Source organism: Pocillopora damicornis, chromosome 2 (assembly GCF_964200805.1).
Source record: "Pocillopora damicornis chromosome 2, jaPocDami1.2, whole genome shotgun sequence".
Classification (NCBI taxonomy): Eukaryota; Metazoa; Cnidaria; class Anthozoa; order Scleractinia; family Pocilloporidae; genus Pocillopora; species Pocillopora damicornis.
In genome coordinates this window covers 20,791,014-20,816,138 of record NC_142671.1, presented here as the reverse complement: position 1 = coordinate 20,816,138, position 25,125 = coordinate 20,791,014, and the positions used below count along the sequence as shown (strand labels likewise).

General features: G+C 37.4%; 4 protein-coding genes across 7 annotated transcripts in view; 2 read left to right on the top strand and 2 right to left on the bottom strand.

Moving 5' to 3' along the window:
- Positions 1 to 1,554: 1,554 nt before the first annotated feature.
- Positions 1,555 to 8,109, bottom strand: LOC113667820 (adenosine receptor A3-like). 3 transcript variants are annotated; one of them, XM_089194161.1, is made up of 2 exons: positions 7,910 to 8,109; positions 1,555 to 3,135 (listed from the first exon to the last, which is right to left on the bottom strand). In XM_089194161.1, exon 2 carries the CDS (start codon positions 3,071 to 3,073, stop codon positions 2,057 to 2,059), a length of 1,017 nt encoding a protein of 338 aa, XP_089050287.1. In that variant the 5' UTR covers positions 3,074 to 3,135; positions 7,910 to 8,109; the 3' UTR covers positions 1,555 to 2,056. The 3 variants fall into 3 exon arrangements, with proteins under 3 accessions (XP_089050287.1, XP_089050305.1, XP_089050298.1); XM_089194179.1 differs by lacking the exon at positions 7,910 to 8,109 and adding an exon at positions 4,134 to 4,218; XM_089194172.1 differs by lacking the exon at positions 7,910 to 8,109 and adding an exon at positions 3,894 to 4,098.
- A 975-nt stretch (positions 8,110 to 9,084) lies between these two features.
- On the bottom strand, positions 9,085 to 14,151 carry LOC113667827 (uncharacterized). Of its 2 annotated transcripts, none has more exons than XM_027183685.2 (3): positions 13,442 to 14,151; positions 12,677 to 13,046; positions 9,085 to 10,390 (listed from the first exon to the last, which is right to left on the bottom strand). In XM_027183685.2, the coding sequence occupies exons 2-3, from the start codon at positions 12,891 to 12,893 to the stop codon at positions 9,897 to 9,899; spliced, it is 711 nt and encodes a 236-aa protein (XP_027039486.1). In that variant the 5' UTR covers positions 12,894 to 13,046; positions 13,442 to 14,151; the 3' UTR covers positions 9,085 to 9,896. The 2 variants fall into 2 exon arrangements, with proteins under 2 accessions (XP_027039486.1, XP_089054146.1); XM_089198020.1 differs by lacking the exon at positions 13,442 to 14,151 and adding an exon at positions 13,263 to 13,329.
- Positions 14,152 to 14,644: 493 nt separating this feature from the next.
- LOC113667826 (uncharacterized) lies at positions 14,645 to 19,024 on the top strand. The gene is made up of 2 exons (XM_027183684.2): positions 14,645 to 16,551; positions 17,580 to 19,024. Exons 1-2 carry the CDS (start codon positions 14,844 to 14,846, stop codon positions 18,746 to 18,748), a joined length of 2,877 nt encoding a protein of 958 aa, XP_027039485.2. The 5' UTR covers positions 14,645 to 14,843; the 3' UTR covers positions 18,749 to 19,024.
- Positions 19,025 to 19,625: 601 nt separating this feature from the next.
- LOC113667828 (protein RRP5 homolog) overlaps positions 19,626 to 25,125 on the top strand; it is a 36,411-nt gene continuing 30,911 nt past the window's right edge. The window contains exons 1-9 of the mRNA XM_089196770.1: positions 19,626 to 19,717; positions 20,722 to 20,839; positions 21,035 to 21,172; positions 21,685 to 21,858; positions 22,838 to 23,008; positions 23,772 to 23,874; positions 24,034 to 24,137; positions 24,433 to 24,504; positions 24,663 to 24,788. Of these exons, the coding sequence (XP_089052896.1) occupies positions 19,662 to 19,717; positions 20,722 to 20,839; positions 21,035 to 21,172; positions 21,685 to 21,858; positions 22,838 to 23,008; positions 23,772 to 23,874; positions 24,034 to 24,137; positions 24,433 to 24,504; positions 24,663 to 24,788 (1,062 nt within the window). The 5' untranslated portion in view covers positions 19,626 to 19,661. The remainder of the gene's footprint in view (positions 19,718 to 20,721; positions 20,840 to 21,034; positions 21,173 to 21,684; positions 21,859 to 22,837; positions 23,009 to 23,771; positions 23,875 to 24,033; positions 24,138 to 24,432; positions 24,505 to 24,662; positions 24,789 to 25,125) is intronic.

Genomic DNA, 25,125 nt, shown 5'->3' with positions numbered 1-25,125 from the left:
AATTACGAGAATCAAATGAAGCATAAACATCAAAAGGCTTTCTAAGAGTCTAATAATATTGTGGGCACTTCGTCGTCGAAACGGTTAAAGATTATGGTTTTCGAGCAATGTTTTCATATTTAACATTTCAGACCAAGGTCTTGCCTGTGGTTCGTGATCAAGTCACATCTGTGTACTGCATTGACAAATCTTCCGTTTTCATGTCAAATAATCTGACTAGCTACAATATGCTGGGTTGTTTGGCAAAATAAAAAGGAAGCAAATGTAGAAAATTTGGGTTGCAGTTTCATTCATCATTGAGATAGCACAACTATGAGTTTGCCATTTTGTTCCTATTTTTGAGGCCCTGCATTATAGAGTTATTTAAAGTGATTGTTCGTAGTCTGTCTGCCTTGACTTATCAATTTAGGCCAGCATACCCGCGCATCGAAGCAGGTATAACCTGCCAAAAACAAACTGATTATTTGGTAATTTCTTCGTTGAAATAGAAAAGCCATCAGCTTTCTTCAAAGAAATTGAAAGAAAATAATGTTTCACCAGAAATTTCCCTCGTTTTCTTAAGAAATAAAAAGAAAGCATCGCGTTCAGGCACAACAGACCCTCCTGTATTCCTAAGCTTTAGGGACGAGTGATTTCTTTTCACTTGGATGTTAGAAGAAAGAGGAAATGAAAAGAAAGAACAAGTCATTTTTTTCCTTTGTTCTAAGCTTTGCTCTTTTTCACTGTTATAAGTTTAACGATGGAACCCATAATTTAAATTATCAACTGGACGCTTTCAACATTGCTCTTCTTAACACTATGATTGAAGCTCGTCACGTAATAATCTTTTTTTCATAAATCCACCAGCCTTCCATCGCGAATGTTGCAGTCTGATATGTTGCGCTACTCGCTATCTATGTTGCGACCGACAAGTAGATCTACACTAAAATAACTAGTTTATTAGCTTTCGATTTCTATGCGTGATGTTTAATTCGTGTTTAAAGGCCTTCATTTGAAGTTTTAATATGAGATGGCAGCCCACAAACGAGTTCTCTGGAGCTCATTTGTGAGTGATTTAGTTAGAGCACACATCCTCTAAGTGAATTTACACCTATATTTCTTTGTCTTACGGCTGTGGCAATATAGCTTTACATCTTTTCTTTAACGAGAAAGTGACCCATAAACTTTGTACACAAAAAGGATCGGATAAGTGATCGCCAAGGAGTGGACGGAGAGAAAAAGTTAGTTCGAAATTAAAAATCCACCATCATAATGACATGACAGAAATGGGCAAATGATAGAAGATGCAATACTGCATGATGTTTTGCTGGTTGAGGCCGCTTTATTCGAAGTTTTTGTTTGTCTTAGCACGCGCAGTTCGCGATCCTGTTCCAAAGTTCGAGTGTTGGAAACGGAATCGACGAGACAGCGCATGCGGGGAATTTCTGCGCTGAATTTCTCAGTGAATTTCTGAATTTAGGCGCAAATATATCTATTTTAACAGAAAACTGGTTTCATCAGTGTACTGAATCCATATGTGGTGTGTTATTTTTCAGAACTCCCTGATGCATAAGTATTCTACGGATCATTTTATTTTCTGTGCTTTGCTCACTTTTAGCTTAACCCTTAAATGAACTTACGGAGGGCCTTCTCCGGTGGAAATAATTTTTTACATGTTTAGAACACTTCCTATTTTTCTTACTTAGAGCTTCAATTTCGTCTCTCACAGTCGAAGTCTATTAGGTGTTTTTTTAGTTTTTTTTTTGTTGTTGTTGTTTGTGTGTTTTTAGTATAGACTGATAAAGGATGTTCCTGACGAGGAAAAGAGACCTCTGGGAAAACGGAGAACATGATGTACGAAACTTGAAAAGGGTATTCTATCCTTGAACAAGCTCAGAGTCACTTTTGTAGACGACTGTATTTCTATGGCAACAAGCACTGCTTGACCAAGTCTGTTTTTGCGCGACTATATCGTCAAAATCAGGAGTGAAGTCCAAATTCATCCAGTAGTTTTTATCTTTGGGAAATCAGAGTTAAAATACAGTTAGGGCTGTGTCCTTTCAACGTTTCTCGACTCTTAGTTTTCGCGTATGACAACTGACAAATTGTCAGAAAGATCACCCCTCTTTCTGTGATTGTAAACAGATGGAATGCGTGAATTTACACACGCAGTTCTGGTTTTACGTCCACAACACATCTTCTTCACTTCTTGCTTTATATCTTCCTTCAGTAAAGCATAAATAAAAGGGTTAATGGCTGAATTTGTGATCATGAGAAGCCGAGATGTCAAAACAACCTCAAAAGTAACTTGGCATGGTAAAGAAAAATAGTCACAGAGATTCCTGTACGCCGAGAGCATCCAACATAGCACAAAAATTAATACAACCAGACCAAAGACCCTCGTTGCAGACCTTTCCAGCCTTCGCGGCGGGGAATTGAACCTGTTTGCGTGCGTTAAATGTTGATTCTTCGCAAGGGCGCGAATCTGCCTCGAATGCCTTCTAGAAATGGAGAAAATATGTCCGTAGATAAGCAACATCACGGCGCAAGGAAGGAGGTTGAAGAAGATAGTTTGCAGTGTGCCATGTATTCTAAAGGCTCTAGCTGGATCTACCGACGTGTTAGAGAATTTCCACACGAAGGGAACGAGAGAACTGATAATCGGTATGATCCATGCGGTTAATATCCACAGTAAAACGCGAGAATTCGTCATGTTCTGCTGATAGGTCAGCGGCTTCGCCACGAAGAGGTACCGGTCAGCGGTCATCGCACACATGTTACCAATGGAGACAAAGAGCAGAAGGTCGAAACTTCTTCTCAAGACATAGAAGTTACAGGTTTTCGTCCATAAAGCACATGCGGAAGAAACAGGGATCAAGAAAATTCCAACAAAAAGGTCCGCCAGCGACAATGACAGAATAAACCAATTAGCTGCCTTCTGGAGTCTGTGACACCTGACAATGACATAGATGACAGGAGTGTTTCCCGCCAAAATGATCAAACCAAGCAGACCCCTTAGAACCCAGTACCACACCCCCACTCGTGAAGTGAACTCAGAGGAAGTAGTTGTACTGTTAGACGTGATGTTTTCCATTACTTTGTAAGATCGAGAAGCTGTGCTTTAGTGTCAGTGTAGTACTGTCGATTTGCTGTTAACTGTGAAAATAATGAAGAGACGAGAGAATAAGATGAATTTACAAAAAAATGAACTGTTGCAGTGTTTCTATCGGAACATATAGCACGTGGTGGGTTTTAGTCCTCAATAGAAATTAAGAGGGGAGAGGAGCTTATGACCAGTCTTTCATTGACATGGATTAACAACTGACAATGTTTCATATTAAAGCAGTAACAGAAAACGACAAGAAATTCTGTCAAGTTCTTTTATACGTGTGATTTTGGCGTTTCACTTTGACTTCCTTCATCAGCAGATATCGAACTATCTCGCCGACCCGAGAGAAATCGTTGGAAATAACGACTTTTAGCCGTAGGTTTATAAAATACATTATCTGCTCGTCTTAAAAATTTTCCTGTAAAAGATTCCTTTTGTCATGATCTTTGTAATAACTTCAAGTCAGTTCTATATATATATGTTGATGTAAGTAACGTTTAAGGGCCGCTGCAGATGGTAACAGATAATTACTCCACAGAAAACGTATAACTCAAGCATGTTATCGGCGAGAAAATAGTGAGCGATTTAAGCAATGAAGGATAGGTTTTGAAGATATAGGTTCTAAAGAACTGAGACGTTGGAAATCAGATTCAGTTAAGGACTGAAATACTAAATTTTAGGCCAAAGAAAAACACACGGATCAATATCTCGTCAAAAGCAGTTGCAATACATTTGCTTCTATATTCTCGGTTCTGCGTAAAGGAAAGCTCACCTATGTGCCGAGAAAAGAAAAGAGTAAACTTACCTGCGCAAAACGAAACTGAGTCACAATAACTTTTGTTTCACTTCTCGAAAAGCGTTTAATTCCTTGATATGTAAAACCCCACTGCTTTGAAGAACGCCTTTGTTCAATTTAGTTATTAGCAAATGCCGCCCGCCGTCCTTGTTTCCTGAATACTTCACTCGAATTAAAACGAAAATTTACGCAGCAAATGGGAGCTAGGTGTCCTGGGATGTGTTATGAGATTGTAAAGGCATCAATTACCTTTTTGTGTCAATCTTCTGCGATCCTTGAAAATATATGATGGTTCAGATCGATCTAAATTAAAAGAAATCTTTGAGATTAAAAGGTGGCCAGTCGCTGTCTTTTCGATCGATTACAGACGCTTGAAATATAGTTCTATCTAGACAGATGTATGCAAATGACGACGACTAATTAGGAAATGCGTCAGTTCTAAAAGATCTGATTCTCCCCTTGGCCTTTTCAAAGGTCATAGTGAAAGGGCGTGACTGTAAGGTGAAAGCAGATGATAACTTTGGTAAATAATCAATAATCGATTGTGACGCTGGTACAGAGTAAAAGCTTTAAATCATCCATAAAATAAAAAGGAAGTTTTCTGCAAGACCCTACCCCCTGCCTACCTACCCACCTCGTTCTCGCGTTGATGGAAGAGAATAATTAGAACCAAGAGGTTGTGCGATCCAAACTCTTTTTTCAACTTTCAATTCTCTCTCTTTAACTGAAGCGTTCATTTTCGCAGCCGATAGGCCAAGGAACCGAACAACTACGACTGAACCCTTCGTGAACACTCTACCTTGTTTATTTCTCACCGTATAGTATGCTTATGTCATTTTACACTCAGTCTTAAACTGAACTATCCTCCCTTTCCGTGAATTAATCCGTCTTAATTTTTCAGCTTCCTTCGAAATCTCGAGCATGTTTAATCTTAAAAGCTTGCAAGAAAGCTTTTGTTACTTGGTTTCACTTGATCGCTTAGTAAATAGGCAAAAACACTTTAGTATATAAGTTGTGTAATCTTCCTTCATTTTGACTGATTTTACTATCAGGGAAAGGCCCTAAGTTCTTAAAGTAGTCGAGGAACTGCAATCAACTTATTTCCTTCTTCTTCTCTTTTGATGTTGATTGACACTTTCGACAATACAAAAAATATTATGAGTCACGTTTTAAAAGTTAAACGTATTAAAGTGAAAGCTAGTTTATTAAAGAAAATCCACTCAGTTTTGGCGGTAGGCTTTGTTGAACTGGGATGCAACCACTTTACCTTCAATTACCGGAAAATTTGCATGAAACATACGTGCGCACTCAAAACATCTCTAATAAGTGGCTCCTAAAAAAAGCGGGTATAAATGAATCATCGTGTTCTTAGGAAAGTTGATTGCGATTTCCAAGACAATGAAGTGTGATTCTGAAACACAAAATCAGTGTGAAATAATCGTAATTGTATCATTTTTCTTTCTTTTTATGAAAATACGTGACGGAGTTATCTCGCTCTTACTGTCATCTATATCCGCATTGAACGTTGCAAAATTATCAGATTAAGTTTCGTTGCTTAAGTATTCGTAGTTGGATAATTCGCTTTGGTAAATATATATTAAAGATCGCTTTTTTAAGATTTTCAGATACTCCGGCACTGGTAGAATAGCACAGTTTCACGATTTTCATTTTAAAAGAAAGTAAAGAGCCTATGTTAAAATATTTAATCAGTTGCCTTTCTGTGAAGCACTTTACCGTTTGACATTAATATCCATTTCTCAGCTGACGGATAGGAAAGGTGTGACCGGGGCGAAGGGTGGGCGGGGAAGGAGCTTCAGTCCCCTACATAAATACGAGAATTAAACTCCGCATCCCCATTTTGACGAGTACATTTAAAGAAGAGCCACTTTTAGAATCGACTAACTTTCTAATTTTAGGATGTTGTTTCGGTGAATACTGAACGGAAAAGCTAATAAAGGCCCGTTCTACTCAAGTAAAATAATGAAAGTTTTATTATTTGAGTAGAATTGAACAAATGGTTTTACTGAGTATGTATGATCACAACGTCTTAAAAACGAGCTGAGTGGGTGCATTGTGACTATCAGGGACGTATTACCCTGATTTGACCTCTCTCACCACTCGACAATTTGAGGGTTTATATTTGACACTTGCAATTGATTAAAGAAAAAACTAAAATGTGTTCTATTTCACAAGAGGAGAGATTTGAAGTTTCCCCTTGAAATTCTTGACGCGAGAAATACCGTTCAAAGTAGACACGATGCGTGAATTTTTCTAAAATTCGTGCGTGAAACGTACTCAACCTCACCGTTCACTAGTAATTGAGCAAAACTGTCTGTGTTGGTACTAGTGGATAGATCTCCCCTAAGAGAGTTTGCTCAGAATATTAATAATGAAAAATTGTTTCGTGAGAGAGTAAACCGTAATTCTGTTAACTCTCGATAGCCTTTTCCCTGAATCCTAGTGGGTGTTCCGTCGTAAACGACTATATTGTTTTTATCTCGGACATTAAAGTTTGCTCCTCAACCAGGTGTATATTTAGGATATATACTGACTTCGATTATCATCTGATTTGACATCATTCTTGATTGCGTTTAAAAGCGTCCGAACCCTTTCATTTAGGCTATCACCTTGTGGCAAAATACGTTCAGCGTGACAGATGAAATCAAAAGCAATATTTCGGAAAAAATTTTAAAAAGTCTGTTACTAACATTTCCGGCTCGCCTGGCAAGACGTAATGAGTAAAACGTTCGCAAAACTATTTGAACATATCAATTTTAGTAAACAACCAATGAATAACACTATGGTAAGTTTCAAAAAGGACCTGTGGTGCTGCGTTGGTAAGAATATTACGAGATGATTTGGCTTTATCAACTGAGTTGATAATTGTAATTGGCCAACGTAAAGGGTTTCTAAAGCTGACGCCCGTTTCGAGCAGTCGGCCCTTTGTCAACAACGTTGCAATATTGATGTTAACGGTTTTAAAAATAACTTACAACAGCGATTCGCTAAATGGTACAGTTGTCCCTCACTCAGCGATTCGCTAAATGGTACAGTTGTCCCTCACTCAGCTTCCCAAGTGAACACACCAAAAAGGCTAATCGAGTGACTTTTCTGATATATATACTTTCCCTGCTTTTTATTTGCATTTAGATAAAAAAAAAGTTGTCCGAGGAATTGAAAAGGGGCGTGTGCGTTTTCTTTCGTGCACGTTAAGTTTCATCTTTTTCAAATAGGAGGATATTTCTGTTCTCAAAGTTTGTGATAATTTCGAAATGCAAATGCAAACTTTCATCCAACCGTTTTAAGAGGGTCTCGACGGGGTATAGTGGCGTTTACAACTAACGTTTAAATTTTTTGAGCTTTTTACGGCTGAAAGTTTAGTTTTTGGACCGTTTTATGGCTAACGGTTAAGCATAGAAAACGGTTAAACCCCACTGAGACCCTCTTTTAATGCGGCGTGGTTTATTTTCTAAAAACTACTCGAATTCACCAATTGTCGTTGAATATCTCAATCATGTCAACATGGAGAAATCCAACGGAACAAATTAACCATATAAGATGTCGAAAATAAAAGAAGAAAACTGGAATTCAGAAGTGTGAGTATCATTCAGTTCCTCTTATTATCTGGCACATTCTTAAATTTTTGATTGACGTTAAGCAACAAACATCCAAATTTGAAAGAATCAAACTGCAAAAGGTCTGAATGAAAAGTTAAAAACCCACATACTTAATGAACGCGATGAGACCGTTAAGCTGTAAACAAAATCAGCTTGGAAACAGACTTTGGATATTTTTTATTCGAGGAATGAGATCGGACCATATTTATAGCGAAAAGAAAAGTGCAATAGATTGATTCGATTATCAAACGGCTAAAGATGAAATAAATCAAGTAAAAGATGACTGTAATGATTGGCTGACTCTAATGCTCAGTGAAGAAGAATTAAAAAAATAGATATAACATGCCATGCATTTGTAGTTTTTCGAATAGCAGAGTTATGAAACAGAAAAAGGAAAACAAAACTGACCTTGATAAGGATATTCAGTCAGAACGGCCGGAGAATTAGAAATTATGAAGCACTACTTGCATCTGCAGCTGGGTAATGGACGATGAAAATTATCTTCGGTTAAATTGAACGGTCAGTGACAGCTGCAATCAACGGTAAGTGCTCAGCGCACAATCGGCAAATATGGCTTATCTTGAAATGATGGAGAATTGACGTGAATGGTTTAGTTTTTCAATATATTTCGACTGATCGTGTTAACGCGACAGCCGCCGTCATTAGTAATCTGCTCAGTCTGCACACTGAGAAACCCAGGTGCCGGTCATTATTCATCGCCTTTTTGGGGGGGGGGGGGGGGGAGAAATTGAAGGATACATTAGGACTATAGGGGGGGTCATATGGTTTATGGTTTTTAGGGGAACGAAAGGGAAAGGGGATCAGTCTTCATCAACAGAATATAAAGACGGGACTATCGAAAAATGAGTGTTTCTTTTGTTCCATTCACTGCCAATGAGGGGGATCATTAGATTTCTACAGGACCTAGTTGGGGGGGGAAGGGTCGACAAAGATCCTTCAATCCCCCCCCCCCCCCGACGTTAAATAATAACCGTTCCCTGGTTGTAATCTCTTCCATTCGATAAAGTAGTTATCGTAGTGCATTTTGAGCTCCAATGCCCCTTTGAGGAATTGGGTTTTATAGCTTGTCCTTTTGAAAAATATCTTCGCCTGAATTTTACAAGATTTATCCTTAGCGATCCGAGTTAACATCCTACATATTTAACAACACGCGTTTTTCCTTTTGCTTTATTCGTCTCTCTTTTTTGTCTTCTCTCTAACAAACAATTATTTCAATTCAATGCAATTCTCTGTGTTGTTAAAAACTGAAGGACTAAAAAGATCATAACTTACCGCTTCCTTAACATGTCATTCTGATTATGGCATAGCCTTTTATTTACTCTTTAATAGACAGGGTTAATTTTCCTTCTGATGAATGGCAAAGGTAGATGTTGTTTTTCTCACATTGGTATCAAGTCGTTGCATCATTTAGACCCTACTTCTCCCCCCCCTCTCTTGCGTAAGAGTATTTCTTTTCCGCTCGGCTGCAGTGAGTTGATTTTGAGCTTTCTTTTATTCAGTTAAAGTTCCTGCGGGAATAAATCCTGAAAATGCGCAACTAATATAATAGTTTCTGGAGTAACTGACTTTTGTTTCATTTATTTTTCCTTTATGTGACACATAGAAATCCTACCGCTTCCATCATAAATATAGAAGAGAATTAAACACAAACATTGTCAAGAAACAAACGGCCGAGGAACCAATGTAATTGCTTGAAGAACAATCGAAAAACCCTTGTTTCAGCGTTTTAAACTATAATGCTCGACTGAAAGTCTGTTGAAATCATTATGAAAAACAATGACTCTTCAACTGACGTTCACGTCTTGGAAACGTCCGAGCTTTACAAGTTCCTCGTGATAAGAAGAGTTAATGTGCTCCTTGTCCAAATAGAGCGCATGCGTATCTATAACTGTCTGCCAATTGTACTGAGATAAATATAGAGTGTTGTGCTCTCCTCCACTCCTGGTGGAGTCTTAGACTTTCTAGTCAGTGTTCAGTTGCGACCTTGTGCTGTAAAACTGCACTGCTATAATTTATATCAGAATATATGGAATATCGCTTTTAAAGCGAATATGTGCATTATAAAAATATTTCATCTGAATTTACTCGCTGGTTATTTTTATTCCGTCTTAACCTTCTTCATTTTCAGCCATCAGTTTTGCTTTCTTTAAATAAACATCTAAGTTACCCATCAGCCTCATTCTCAAGACGAGTTTGCCTTCAAATGTTTTCCCTACTTGACCCAGATTTCGCCAAAGAACTTTTCAAACTAACACAGCGTTTCTCTTGTATATGTGATATGGCTCCTTGAAGATATTTTTTTCAACCACTTTTGGTTCTATGATATATTGCTAAATTTCAGCAAAAGCGAAACTTATATCACCGATTCATTGCTCTATGTAGAACAACATGGAAGCTTATTGTTCCTCTTTTTAGCTATCTGACTCTCCGTAGCAGTCTTTCCTACATTAACCGTTCCTTTTTTTCCATTCTGAACAAAATCTAACTGATCCGGTGGAAGAGGGAGGACAGTTCTTGAAGACGTTCTCTCTTTTTCTTTCTTCTTTACCCCGTCGTATACATGCTTTACAAGCTCCTCGAACGCTTCATTAACGTTTGTCGAATCTAGTGCGGAGGTTTCCATGAAGAGCATGTCTTGATCGATTGCGTATTGGTGGCCTCGTTTCGTTTCTACCATTCGTAGATGTTTCAGGTCGGATTTGTTGCCGATTATGATGACTGACAAGTCTGGCTCGGCGTGTTCTTTCAATTCTGTGATCCATTTGTCGAGGTTCTGGAATGACGTTACCTTGGCGATATCATAAACCAGAATAGCGCCCATGGCTCCGCGGTAGTAAGCACTTGTAATGGCTCGGTATCGCTCTTGGCCTGAAACGAGTAAAGGTCGTGGTTAAGCAGCATTTTGAACTGAAGCAATTTTTAATTGAGTGTCGAATATTATCCAGGATTGCATTGCATTTGCTTTGCTTCGTACTGTGATTGGTCAAAACAACTCACGTCAACATTTAAACCAACCACGCGCAAGATTGAAACGCAATTTGGTCCCTGGCGCTTGAAGAAGTTTTCGCACGTTCACTTTGAAATCTAATGGCTTCATTCTGCGTTAACATGTTTATGATCAAAAATGAATCACTTTCCAAAAGAAATTTAGAATAGGCAGATTTCACTGGGAAAAATCTGACAGCAAATTTACAACACCTGAAAATGGTAACATTTTGATTCCCGAAAATGCCTTTGCTTTAATTAGAATTTTTAGGCTTTTTATTTTGCAGCTACTATTATTCTAAAAATTTTCCTAGCGATCTCTTCTTTAGCTGATTTAATAGTGCTATTTCCAAATGGATTCAACTGGTTGGTGGATGGAACCTCGTGTCTTGCAATTATGGTCTGAGAGCGAACGTGCGCGCTTCGCATTAGTTCGAATTATAATCACACATATGAATTCAAACCATATTGCACTCCCGACTCAGTTCAAGAAATACCATAGGCTATTAAAGGGCGACCGTTATCAGAGCGAATCTCTGCTGCATGATAACTTTGCGGGTTCCTGTCTATGCAGACTTTGCGGATAATTCTATAGATAACTTCCGCTAAAACGCGATATCTTTTCGCCCATGTAAAATGCCATGAAATTACTACCTTCGGGCAGTTTGCATTCCTCGTATTGAGACTCACGCGGAATATCCATCTATCCGGTATTCCTCTTTAGTATAACTCGAAAAAATTGAAAATATTAGGAATGGTTAAGTTTAAATTTTCTCTTTTTCGTTGTTTATATAGTGCTTCTTTAACGTAACAAAATATAACGTTTGCTCCGTAGAACACAAAAAATCGCCAATCCATCAAAATAGGTAAACAAAAATCCTTATGTTACACGGTACTAGATGTATCATTCCACCAATACTAAAGCAGCAGAAAACAGATCAACATATTAATATAACTGCTGATTTAGCCCTACGTTTTGATTTATAATCATTTGTGGTAATTGAACTGTGTTGAGATTAACTCGGTCTGAAATTTACAAGCGTTATTTCATAGTCAAAAGAGCGTGAGTTTGTAATTGATCTCGCGGTATGATTTCCGTCCAAAATTGTTCCTCACGTGGTTAATTGCCACTTAATAAAATCCTTTTGAAATCTCCTAATTTACTCGTCTGAGCACATAGCCCATATTCTTAACATAAGAATAAGAACATAATGTATTTTGGGTCTTTTCTTTCCGCGCAATTTGATCAGTTACTTTGTATTCGAAAGTTTACTTTGTTCAATTTCCATTGGCTGTGACAGTTAAGCCATTTTTTCGAAAATCTTCTTCTATTTTCGGATCAGTAAACTTTAGCAAAATAATTGACAGTATGCAAAAGGTTACGGCTGATCGATACAGAAACAAATGAAGGGGAATATTGAAAACAGGAAGTAAGGCTTAACTTATTCAGTATCAGCTAATATCGAGCTACTTGCTATAACACTTTACACCCTAACATCAGTATACATATTCTCCATACTGTTTTTTATACATTTCTAAGGCGCTGACAAGGAGAAGTTGTTTAAGAATTAAAAGCTTCTTTAGTAGGTGATCTTTTCCTTAATCCTCGCGACCTTTGATGTCTGATTCAGCTGTGCTACCGTAGGGAGAAATTAGATGCTAGTCACTCTTGGGAATCAAAGCGTAAACAATTCATGGTATATAGTGTGCAATCGGTGGTCAAAAGAGGTTAAATGCGTCTCTTTCAATACTGAATCTGTTACATGAGAAAAATAAGGAGATTAAACTTGGATTGTGTAGCCGTTGATATGAGAATAAAATTTTGTCAACCTTTTTGTTTGGCTTAGGTAAAGTTTAATTTTCGTGACAAAGATGATTTTTGTACAGCTATTTGCTAAAGAAAAATAAGGGTTTTTTTTTTAGCCTGGCTCATGAATTGTGCAGCTTTGATAAGGGTAATTAAATCAATATATTTTATGCCTTAACTAATAACTTACATAAACAAAGGTATGTCTTTTTTTGAACTAGGAACCTGAGATAACTTAAATACCTATGTTTGTACCTTTTTGTCTTTTTGAAAGACCTCGAGTACGACGCCTTTGTTCAAAAAGACAAAAGAAATTTCAGGTTATTTCTGTCATAATTAATATAATGATATGTTCAACTTGCCTGCAGTGTCCCAAATCTGTGCGCGAATGTTCTTTTCTTCCACTTCAATGGTCTTTTGAGCCAGTTCTACGCCGATAGTTGCCTTTGAACCGAGATGAAATTCATTCTTGGTGTAACGGGATAACAAGTTCGATTTCCCTACTCCAGAATCGCCGATTAAAACGATTTTAAATAAATAGTCGTACGAATCATCGAAGCTGGCTTGTTGTTGAAGCATATTGTCTCAAGCGCTCTTATGTAACGCTGTGATAAATCAGAGAGTTTTAGACGAAATAATCGTACGCATCCAGCATCGTCAATTAAACTGATAGGTTCCTTATCCTTTGCTTGTTCCTTTCTTTTTGATATTTACGCAATTCGTCTGCTTGAACTGCAACGAAATCGAAAATCAAGTCACGTGTTATTATGTTTTTAACTGCTCCGAAGCCGATCATACTAAAGCTGACTTGACTTGCAGATTTTCCTATCATATTCTGTATTATTGCATCAGTAACAGCTAAAATCATCAAAAAAAAATGTCCTCGTGGCTAGACGTAGGAATTACCTACATCTAGTACCGCGTGTATAATGTGTGTTGTATGAATACCTGACATTTTCACTTTCAAATCGCTGACGAAAATATCCCTGAACAGTATCAAGTCTGTCGACTCATAGCTTCAAAGTTGATAATAAAACGTAGTTTGAAACTCGTAAATATGTCCATCAGAATGGTAGAGATATATTTTTTTAATATTTTATCACTTATAACGTCTAAATTAAACTTACCTGGAGTATAGTAAGCAAGTTTCAGTTGTACAACAACATATTAAGCGATGTCCACAATCGGTAAGCAATTAGTAAGCGTAAATATCGTTAAGATCTTCTTTCCCGCCGTTTCTATTTCTCCTAAGAAGTGCTTCGTTTTCTAAGCTTTAAGCAGTCTTGAATCACGGTATAAATAGGTTTACAGATTCGTCTAATACGAAAGCACCTAATTAGAACGCTATGTTGTTTTGCTACGATTCCGTATGTTAATCAAGTTGTATTTCCATTCATCTTTAAACATGAGGTCAGGATGCGTTTGCTACGGCAGGTGACCTCATAAACAAAAGATTCTGAAGAAAATGGCTCTCAGTACGATAAAGCTATGCTTCTTAACTGAACCTAATCATCAATGAAATTGGGAACAATCTTGTTCAGACATAAATCTTATGAAATATTTCAGAAGTTGACAATAGTATCATTCACAGAACAAATATCGTCTCTCAGTGACCAAGTTACATATATTGTAAACTTCGTATTGTATTCATAATTTTAGCGCTATATGAATCTAACTTATTATCATAAAATTATAATAACCTGATCAGTTGGAAAACGTTTACAGGACATGCCCTGAAGACCAGCAGGAACCCGTCGAGGTGGATGGAAGCCCATATCCCTAGATAAAGGGTTCTTTCTTTGGCCGCTCTGATACAGTCTTGTGAAATCGATTTAAACCTAAAAAGAATTATTGTAACTTTGAAAGAAAAGAAAAAAACCAGAAGAAATTACAATATTTATTCATCATTTGTCTGGTTAGGAAATCTTCAGTTTGATGTACTTCGCGCTGTCCAAGTTTCATTGTTCAAGTGTACCCAGAACTCCCAAGATGTGATTGTTAATTCTCACCTCCAGAGCTACAAATACTCTTGTAAATTAGTAACGAGAATTTTGATGTTAGAATAAGATTGCAACTTCTACTGGGTAAATTTAAGTTTTCTCATTATCTGTTTGCTGGATGATTTATGAATATTGTAGGGAGAAGTTACATGTAAATCACGTCTGGGAGTTACAGGGTTGAAGAGGTTTCAAATCAATCGTTGATCCCAAATAATCAATTACCAAGTCGTGAAACAGTACGATAATAGTCTGTATCTCTTTTGCATGCAAATAGAGGCTTATTTCGTTGAATATTTCTCGGTTTCTTTTCTGTTTGTTTACCGTTTTCAGCGGAGACCCGGATCGTGTGGGCAGATAGTCCAATGACAAGCTTCTCGAGTAGTGACGTAGAATCTAAATAAGTCATTATTTTGGATGGGTACAAAAATAACTGCAAGATTTCGCTGACTGGGGAATCTTTCGAGGACTATAAATTTGTGGATGTAACAGTGGTTGAGGACAGTTTGCCACCGGAGAGGTCCCATTTGACATGGTTTGGAAGGAAAATGGCAAGTTCGGCATTCACACCGGCCGAACCCTCCGAAAGACTTCAACGAGTCCTGGTAAAGCTGACTGCGGATTCCTTATCAAAACTGTTAGAAACCAAAACATCCACTTCACTGATGAACAAGTCAGAGGTTGTCTAAAAAAATTTCAAATAGGAGACGGCCTCGATGAAGACAATGTGGTGAAGGAAAGCCGTGATGATCACCAGTGGCGCTTTGGCGGTGGCAGGGGATATCTTGACGACAGAGTGTTGTATTCCCTTGGAAAACGTAAAAGATGGCTCGTATCAATGGTTTTGAGAGATAAAATACCCGAAGATTTCGACGCTGAAAACGATTACAAGGTTATCCTTGTAGAAAGACTATCAGTCCAGGGGTCTTCGTGGTACTGTTCTTCTCCAAGGCTCAGGCGAGGCGATTGTCGGGCGGTTTTAGAAGGGGAAGAGGCGAGGAAACCGAAACGAAGAAAGTTCGCCCATGTCGGCGATTTACGGGGTAAATCGAACGATTCCAGCAAAACTGAAATCGTTTACGAGGTGAATCAAACGGAACCTTCTTCATGTTGGCCAAGCTACCTACAGCACGATCGCGACTGGAGGGAATTCAGAGCGGAAAACAAGGCTCGATGTAAAGCAAAAGGGGTGAAGAACAAAACACGTTTATGGGGAGAGTTTAGTAAGTACGATTTGAACAAGACTGCCCACCAAACTTTGCAAGAAAGAATTCTTGATTTCAGCCCAGAGACTGATCTCGGTAAGGACGAGCTTGTTTCAAGCTCAGATAACCAAGAGAACTTTTCACTATTGAATAAATGTGACTTTGATGTAGGAAAATACATTTCTGAAGTTTTAGCTGCAACTGCTGCAAAAAGTGACCGTAAGATCGGCAAGAAAAATGGAAAGACAAGTGTCCTCAAGGAGACAGAATTAACGGCTGTTAACCCAGCTTCTTCTCAGTTAGTCAAGTCCCATGGAAAAGGTTCTGCAGTGCATGTTGACCGTGTTAACATTTGGGGTGGTATCCATGACGACCCAGAGATTGGCACTACAATTGCTCATCCAAGTGTGCCAGTAGCAACTGAGAGTGTTCCCCAGAATAGGTCATTTTCTGTAGATGTTGACATCATCAGTGGCAAACTTGACATGCATGCATTGCAGGTGCAATTTGGAGAGATGTACATAGAGGGTGAAAGTATACCTCGGCGATTCAGTATTGGCCTCTCAGATCTGTCCACAAAGTTTGTCTTCACATGCCAGCCTTATAGTATTAAGACTAAAGAGGAGAGAGCTGAAAGAGTTAGTGTTTCTGTTGTGAGTGATGCCCTGCCTTCCCAACAATCGCAGCACTGCAAGGAATTCTTGGAGAATTTCTTTGGTATTTTGGAGCATGAAAGCAAAGTTATGGAAAAACCCCTACCTGCTGATAAATGTTCACTTGGTTGCAGCCCAAACACAAGCAACAGCCAGCTCAACAGAGTAGCAGTCATGCCCTTTGATTTGTTGTACGATATCGATAAATGTTCCCACAAGGCATCCACTGTGAGTCTGGCTTTACCTGATATTCTAAGAACTGTTGCACTTTGCCCTGCCCCATCAGTTGTGGCTGCAGATGGAGGAGCTAAAACTACCATTATACCTGAGACTGTTGTATGTGAAGTCTGTTACTGTGAGTTTTATCATGACACCTGCGATGGTAAGTAATAATTCTTTTTATCTAATCCTGTCAACTTGTAATAAGAGATGCTCAGGTTTTATGTTTAGTACACTAGAATCAAGTTTTAACCTTAACCCAAGGTACTCTGTTTTGGTCTTAAAAAAAAAACATATAATTTGCCTCTGTCCAGGTTCCACTCAAAAACCCCAATAACTTAATAGCCATATTTTACAAATGAATCAAATATTAAGAAATAGAGAAGCAGGTTTTGGCACCCTAGCCACTCCATTTTTTGTTTAGCAAATAGTTTTATTGTATACCATTCAAAAGTTTTTAAACCCACATCTTGAATGAAAAAAGAATTAGTTATGGGTCTGTCAAGTTACAGGGAGGTACAAGAAATGGGCCCAGCTCGGAGTCTAAATGGGTACTTGTACTTACAAATAGATAAGGAAACCCATCATAAATGCAGCAGGGTCATTTCTTGTACTATCCAGGCTTGAGATTTTCATGCTATTTTCTTGTGTTCAAATTTAACCCTAGACTTCTGAAATAAGTTGTTCAAATTTAGCCACAAATATTTTGGTTCTTAAGTTGTACAAACATTTTTTAGTCCAACAGATGTATAACCACTTTGTGGAATATTGCAATAGAACCCTGATACAAAAAAGTATTATGAGATAGAAAATAGCATGTTCTGCTTCATATATTACTTTACTTCTTAAGGGAGAAATATTGTTTGTTGTGGTATTGTAACATTGTAACCAAATTTCCTACATGATACTTGATTATTTGTAATTCAGAAAGAGTTCATTTATTATCCTAGCTGTATTCATTATAAATGAAGGTACATGTACTAATATTACATTGTAAGACTGTTCATGAGTTTTAACAGTATAATTTGTAGTTAAAAGCCACTTACAGTGTATTTTATCATTAGCAAGACTTGTAAAAATAGTTTTTGGAACTTTTAGGTACATTTACAAAATAGAATTATGTAAACACAAGTAGGCTCCTGTAAGTAAGTTTTCTTCTCTTATCTAACTGCTGGCATTCATTACTTTTAGTTACAAGGACTTTGGCTTTTCCTTGCACTGCTCTGAAGTCCTGTCTTCACTGGTTCTGCAATGAATGCTGGAAGGCTTATCTCTCTGCACAGTTACAACAAGGAAAAGTATTCATCAAATGCCCAGCATATGACTGCAATACCATTGTTGATGATGTCACACTTATGGGTCTTCAACCCAACAAGTTCCATAAATTGATAGCCATGAGACAAGAAAAAGCTGTGGAGATGAGTTCTAAGTGGAAGTGGTGTCCTGGGAACAAGTGTAACCTGGTTGTTAGGGCAGCTTCACTCAAAGGCTCTAAAGACATAGGGGACAAGACTGCTTCATTGCCTGTCCATTGTCCTTGTGGGCACGACTGGTGTTTTTCTTGTCAAGAGGAGCCCCACTGGCCAGCGTCATGCTATGAGGCTAAATTTTTTCGCTTGCAGACTGAAACATATGAAAAAATTTTCAAAACAAAAACTGGTGGAATAACATCTGTGAGCATAAAGAGGTGCCCTCACTGCAGCTATCCCATTGAAAAGAATCAAGGATGTCCTCATATGGTTTGTGGCATGTGCAGGGGAGAATTTTGTTGGACCTGTCTTGGGCCCTGGAATGATGATCACTGGAGTGCAGACTGCAACCAAAAGTTTAAAGAAGAGGAGGAGGTAGAGTTAGTAAATGATATTGGATCAACACGATTTAATGCCAATTTGCGGGTTGCCATTGTGCACCGCATGGCTAAAGCTGGTCCCATGTTGTACAAGAAGTACAGTGCTGTTAAGAAGCTTGAAGATGCGTTGCATGCTCAAGAAGCTTTTCATAACCATTGTCTTCATGTTAAAAGATCAACACCATCAAGTGTTAGTTTGTTGCTGAGCCTTTACAACTCTCATCATCTCCCTAAGTATGTCAAACTGTCAGCCGATTTCAAGTTTTTAGCTCATTTTGTGGTAGAGAATGTCTCAATTTTAATGGCAGTTTCCAAAACAAAAAGGGGACACAATACGCTGAAGAGACTTGTATCAACCCTGCTGTTTGTAGCAGACAGATTGGAACATATGGCTAGTAACAGAAAACTTTACTTGCAAAGGGACAAAGTGCACTTTGAAATGCTCTTGAAAGCAGGGAAGCATTGCATCCACTGTGTGAGAAGGATCTGCATAAACATTCATCAACACTGATAGAGAAACTTTTGAGAAACATCAGATTGAAATTGAACAGTTATGTACTACCTTAAAAATTTGATTAAAAACGATGTGAGATAGAATATAGACTAACTCATTGGAGGGATGGGTATTAGCAGAGATATGAATAATGAAAAATGAAATGTGAGTAGGATCCAGCTGAACACCTGGAATTGTAAAAGTATACCTTGTGATGACTTATAATTTTTTTTGGTATACCAAATGATTGAAATTTCTTCTGGATTTTTCAAATAAAAAAGTACTTATAGAAAAGTTTTTGAAGATTTTCTCTGTAATATCATGGGTACAGGAAAAGCGTGGATGAGCGCGTTCCTTTGCTTATTTGTTTACTTAGCCTGAACGTAGACATAAACAATTCTTGTCTGAGGAAAGTCTTTATCACCTGCTTTTGAAAAAAAATTGGAACAAGAACTTGATTAACTGTCAAATTTTCCTGTTCAATTTTTTGGGAAACATACAGATTATTTCATGGAAGGTGCACACGAGCGATTTTATTCACGAGTAGCGATGCATAGAAAAACGAACGTGTGAGCGCAGAGAAAGATTGAGTTTTTTGATGCATCGCAACTCGTGAATAAAAATCGTGCAATCTCTTTTCGTGGTATGATGTTTTTATTTCATGAGAACTCTGTTTTATTTCCTTACTGACCGACACATTTAAAAATCGGAAGCGAACGACTTTGAAAATACATCTTTAAAAACATTCGCAATTTTAGTCATTTATGTGCGCGCCTTAGCGTCGACAGCGCGAGAGGCTTAAGACGGAATTGCACCTTGTATTCTCAATAATACTTTCTACATATCCCCTGAGGTCCGCGTGCATGCATTGCATGCCTATAGTCCTCTCAGGAAACCGAAGTAGACTGGTACTACATTTTGGAAAAGCAAAATGGCGACCAAGATAGGTCGTGAAAAACGCGCTTCGAAAAAACCTGAAACACCAAGGTTAGTAAAGACAAAAGCACAGTTTGATTTTCTTAAAAAGTTAAGAACCATAATATTATTTTGGGTCTATGAGTAGCGATCTACCTGCCTTAACACAGTTGAAACCTAAGCCTTTGCATAAGTGCATGTGAGCTTGTTTTGGTAACCCACGTGTTTTTTCGGAAAGCGACTGGAGCTTTTAAGTTTGAAATCGAAATTCTTTTAGTCAACAATTTTTAGCCTAAGTGAATTTCAGTGATTACCGAAGATTCGTCGATGAAAGCAATCTCTCAGAAAGTCGTGAATGTTACTTGGAAATCAGCCCTCAGTGAAGTGTGCTTCCTTATGATTCGTACATGCACCAGTGTGATCATCCTAAGATGTTGTGAGCATGGCAGATTCCAAACTGTTGACTCTCATTTACCGAATGTTAACATCAAGGGATGTGATTGCATGTGCATGTCTGTATAACGGTTTTCACAAGGCATAACGCTGAGTGAAACAGTTGTTACCTTTGTTTGCATGCATGTATTTGTAGCAATCTCTTTTATTTGTGCAGCAAATGCAGAACAACTTTTTAGAACTTCATGCTAAAATGCTGTGACTTGTAACTGCAAATATACTTGTACTTAATTTGCTCACATAAGTCAGAAGTAGTCTTATGACTACTTGGTAAGGCTTCTAGACAGGAAGTGGCTCTCTAGAAAAATTGTCCAGATGAGAGTCCTATGGTGGAGGATGCGTTTTCTACTGACCTGTTTGCCCAGCTGGAATGAATACTTTGAAATTTAATGTTATGAAGGGGAAAAAGGGAGGAAGGGGGCTTATTGGATTATTTCAGTGTAATATCTATTCTTTTTTTCAGTTTCATTTGTTATTATTGTAAAATTTCACATTTACTATTGCTATTGCTGTTATTATTATTATTATTATTATTATTGTTGTTGTTGTTGTTGTTGTTGTTATCCCAACTATTATTGATATTAGCATTATTATCTTAGCTCATCACTTTTTTTATTCAATAGCTTTTTTGACAAAAGAAATGCTGAGGAAGTTGACTTTCCCCGTGGTGGTGCTTCTGCCTTAAGTCCACTTGAAGTGAGGAAAATCAAGAATGAGGCTGAGAAGGATGTTCTGTTTGGGGTAATGGAACAACTTGGATTATCAAATATGACAAATTCATTAATCTATTTCCCATTAGAGAAATTTTCAATGAAAATAATTCAAGAGTTAGATTTTTGCTCTAAATCTAACTAATATCAGGTTAAAGGCTTTTAAAATTGAGAATACATGTAGTCATAACCCTTGACCTTGAATGCTTGACCTTGTTACTTGTAGAAGTCTTCAGTAGATCCAGAATTGCTCCCAAAAAGTGGAAAGAAAAGTAAGAAACCCAAGAAGTCTGAAGTGGATGATAGCAAGCCTGAATTTATAGAGAAGTCTAAATCAAAGTTTGTGGAAACTCTGACTTTCAAGGTACAGTTGTGTCTTGTGACCTTTTTATACTTTTTATCAATGTATTTATCAACCATTTTGATGTTAAGCATATACGGGGCTAAGTGTGATTTAGTCAGGGTTAAAACGCATGTCAATGCAGCTGTTTCACCAATGGGATATGAGGAATTCTAGGGAGCTTTGATACATTTGAGATGGTCTTCACTTTGCCCTTAAGACTGTGGCATGAAGGGCCTATCTCTATCACAGAACTTTTAACCCCTTAACTCCCTGATGTGATTAACATGTAACTTCTCCTTATAATATCCATACACTATTTAGCAAACAGGTGATGAGAATATTAAAATTCATCAGGTACAAGATGTTACCTTGACTGAAAACCAAATTCTCATAACCAATTTCCAAGGAAATGTGTAGCAGGTAGAGGGGAGAATTAACAATCAGATCTTGGGAGTTAAAGGGTTAATTAAAGACCTAAACTCTTGACAAGCTTAGTACATGCTCAATACTTTTGCTCTCTAAATGTCTTACAGAAACTCTATGTGGGAATGAAAGTTCTGGGAGCTATCCGCGAAGTAAATGAATATGACATGGCTATAAGTCTGCCAAATGGTTTGGGTGGATTTGTTCATATTACAAACATAAATGAGAAGATCACTGAGAGATTAAAGAACATCTTAGAGGTTGATGAGAGTGGAAACACAGAGGTTAGAGAGTACTTTAAATTGCAAGGCACCAACATCCAAAAATATGTTATCAAGGGTTGTTTTAGTTTTGATGTTGAACTCAGGACTCCCTCCCCCCCTTAAAATTAGTAAATTAACTCTTAAGCTTCCATGAGAGACCAACACATTTCCTCCTTGCAATAACAACACATTATAAAATAATTCAAATAGTAAGCGTGCTCTGATTGGCCATAAAACCATTTTACATGAATGTATGTAAACACGGTTTTTGTTCCTCTTTCATTAGTTATTTTATAAATTAAGAAATGTAAAATGGTTTCTGTGTTTACATAGCCTGATGTAAACACTTGGGAGGTTGGGAGAACACTTGATAAACTGGAAACCACTCTGCTTCACATCGTGGTTTCCTACTCTTATCTCGTGTTCTCCCAACCTCCCGCATGTTTATATCAGGCTGTGTAAACACGGAAACCATTTCAAATTTCTTCAATATCAAACAGACAAGTGATGAAAATAGAGAAAAATATCAATTTGGGATTGTTAAGTGATCTAATACTTAATTCTTGAAACTCTGTCATACAGAGTGTATGACAGTCAGTAAGGAGAATTGAATGAGATCTCAGGAGTGAAGGGAATAATGAAATTATTGGGCACTAGTCAGATTCTTGAAGATCACAGATGTCCCAGGCACACATTATGATAAAAATTTGTACTTGACCCTTGCTAACAGGCAATGTTATGTTGTGAAGGTGACATTTATGATGTGTGAGAATGGAAAGTTGAATTTTTGAATTGTGAAATGTTGTGTTTTGTGAATAAAACTGACTACATGTGAGTAAATTTTATTGTGAAAAACATCACATTGAATTTCTTTAAGCTTATTTTTTCCAGGGACTTTTTAATTTTATAGTGTGTCTAGACTAGAAAAGACATCATTTGTTTGCTGTTTTGTAAGTGCAAGATATCACGTACAGGAAAACTCTATCTTTTTTTATCACAGGACACACCAAGTTTCCCAGGGCTCGCAAAGTTCTTTACAGTAGGATCTCTGGTGCAGTGTTCAGTCTTGGAAACTGAAGGCCCAAAACCTGGAAAAAAGAAAATCAAATTATCTGTGGATCCTAAAGAGCTTAATAGTGGCATCACCAAGTTATCTTTAAAGCAAGGGATGGTTAGTACATGTAGAATTGATAATCATTGGATTATAAGAGATGTTTACCCTTCATGCGTACTTTTATCTTTTTTCATCATTAAAAAGTCAATACAGATAAGAATTGCAGCATATTCATCCAAATATGTTCCCTAAGAAGGGAGACCAGAAGGGGTTGGAACCCGTGGTTAAGTTGAGTGAATGGCCAACTACAATGTACAGGACCAGTGCTCTACATGTTCCAATTATGCGTGCATTGTGTATATATCATGAGTGGCAGAGGAAGTTGGTATACCTCCCCTAACTGGGTGGTTGATAACCTTCCACTCAGCATAATAAACATAGATAACATAATTAATCTCAAATAAATTAAAATTTAAATCTCCCCTTTCTCCCCTTTCTCCCCCCAAGCAATGTTGCCTCAAATTAGTGAGCATTAATGCAAACACTAGGCAACTGAAATGAAGGAGAAGAGGGAGATGAATGAAAGATGTAGAAAAGATTCAGATTATGGTACAGTGCACTAAGACTTTTGCCACTCATTGTACATGTAGCTACCTACTGTACATGTACCACATAAATGATTGCTATTTATTGATCATGTATGTTGGGTGATTAACATCTTTGTGAACATTTCTTCTAGCTAAGTGAGAACTGAGCAATATATCATTCACTGGTTTGTTCTGATTGAGTAACACATCAAGTGCCTTCTTACAGATCATTTAAAGTGGCTAAATTGTGCTAATCAGTTGCAAACATTAATTTCCTTTTTAAAAAATTGTAGGTCCTTTCAGGGTTTGTAAAAAGTGTTGAAGACCATGGCTACCTCATATCATTTGGCATTGATGACACAACAGCTTTTCTACCAAAGACCAGTCTAAACAGAGGTATCAATTGAAATTAATTGGGATTTTGTAATTTGCTTATGCACAAACCACATACTTAAGTACACACACCATGCGTATGTTTTTTTTAGATGACTCTTCATAGAACAGTGTTTCTGTCATTTATAATTTATAATGATTTATAATTTTTGCTCCTTTTAGAATTTGAAGAGGGGAATCCCCTTTCACTGTTAATTAAGTCTGTGACAAAAGAGCAGAGAATCATAACAGTCAGCGTGGACACAGATGAGGTTCAAGGTGCAATGGTATGTACATGTCACTGTAAACAACTTTACTGCACCAGCTGTAAGCAGCAAGGCTTATGTTAATGATCCCTTGTACATAATTACATTTTAAAATGTTTATTACCAATACTATTGAATGCTGTCATGGTTCCTTTAGCCTCTAGCCTCCAATAATGATTAAAATATACTCCTTTTAATTTCACCTGTTAATTATAAAGTAATAATTACTAAATATAACTAACTGGTTAAATTAAAATCTAGTTTTATTTTCATTAATAGCATTTTTGTGAGCAATAAAAGTTTGTTGTTGTTGTAGATTACAGAGGATATGAAATTGAAGTTCTCAGCACTTCTTCCTGGTATGCTTGTCAAAGCATCTATAACTCAGGTAATATCTTAGTCCTTGTGATATATACTGTATCTTAGTTCTGACTGGAGTTTGGTTTTTTCACGTTTCAATAAAAAAGTGCTCTATCCTGGAAAACTCCACATATTTGTGCTAGTTATGTCACTGTCCTCATAAGAAAGACTTTTGTTACTACACAGGTGACTCAGAGTGGTCTGATCCTGGATTTTCTGGGAGGATTTGAAGGATCAGCTGACATAATTCATCTTCCAAACTGTGGTGGGGATGGAAAGAATTTGGAAGAAACCTATCCATTGAAGAAAAAGGTTATTAGATATGATGTCACACATAACTAACTATGTAATATAGTTCCCAGCTACAGTTTTTTCCCCTTTTTTTTTTTCAATATATAAATAACTAGTGGAAGATGGGTACACTTATACCCAGGGTGTGTAACCAAAACCCCTAAAAATGTCATGAAAGTCTAGTGTTTTGAGTATCAATCATTACTCCATCTTGTATAATACACATTTAGAGTGAAATTTAACCAATGAGGTTGTTTTAATGTATACCGTATTTTCTTGGAATTAGAGAATTAGGGCTTATTTAATTTTTGCTCCTTCAGGGCGGCACTTATTCAAGGGCAGTGCTTATTTGAAAATT

Bases quoted from the DNA above. Each gene is read 5' to 3' on its own strand.
- LOC113667820 (XM_089194161.1), bottom strand. From the start codon at position 3,073: ATGGAAAACATCACGTCTAACAGTACAACTACTTCCTCTGAGTTCACT.
- LOC113667827 (XM_027183685.2), bottom strand. From the start codon at position 12,893: ATGCTTCAACAACAAGCCAGCTTCGATGATTCGTACGACTATTTATTT. The intron at 10,391-12,676 runs GCAAGTTGAACA...TACTCGTTTCAG, and splicing joins ACAGATTTGGGACACTGCAG to GCCAAGAGCGATACCGAGCC.
- LOC113667826 (XM_027183684.2), top strand. From the start codon at position 14,844: ATGGTTTGGAAGGAAAATGGCAAGTTCGGCATTCACACCGGCCGAACC. The intron at 16,552-17,579 runs GTAAGTAATAAT...CATTACTTTTAG, and splicing joins TTATCATGACACCTGCGATG to TTACAAGGACTTTGGCTTTT.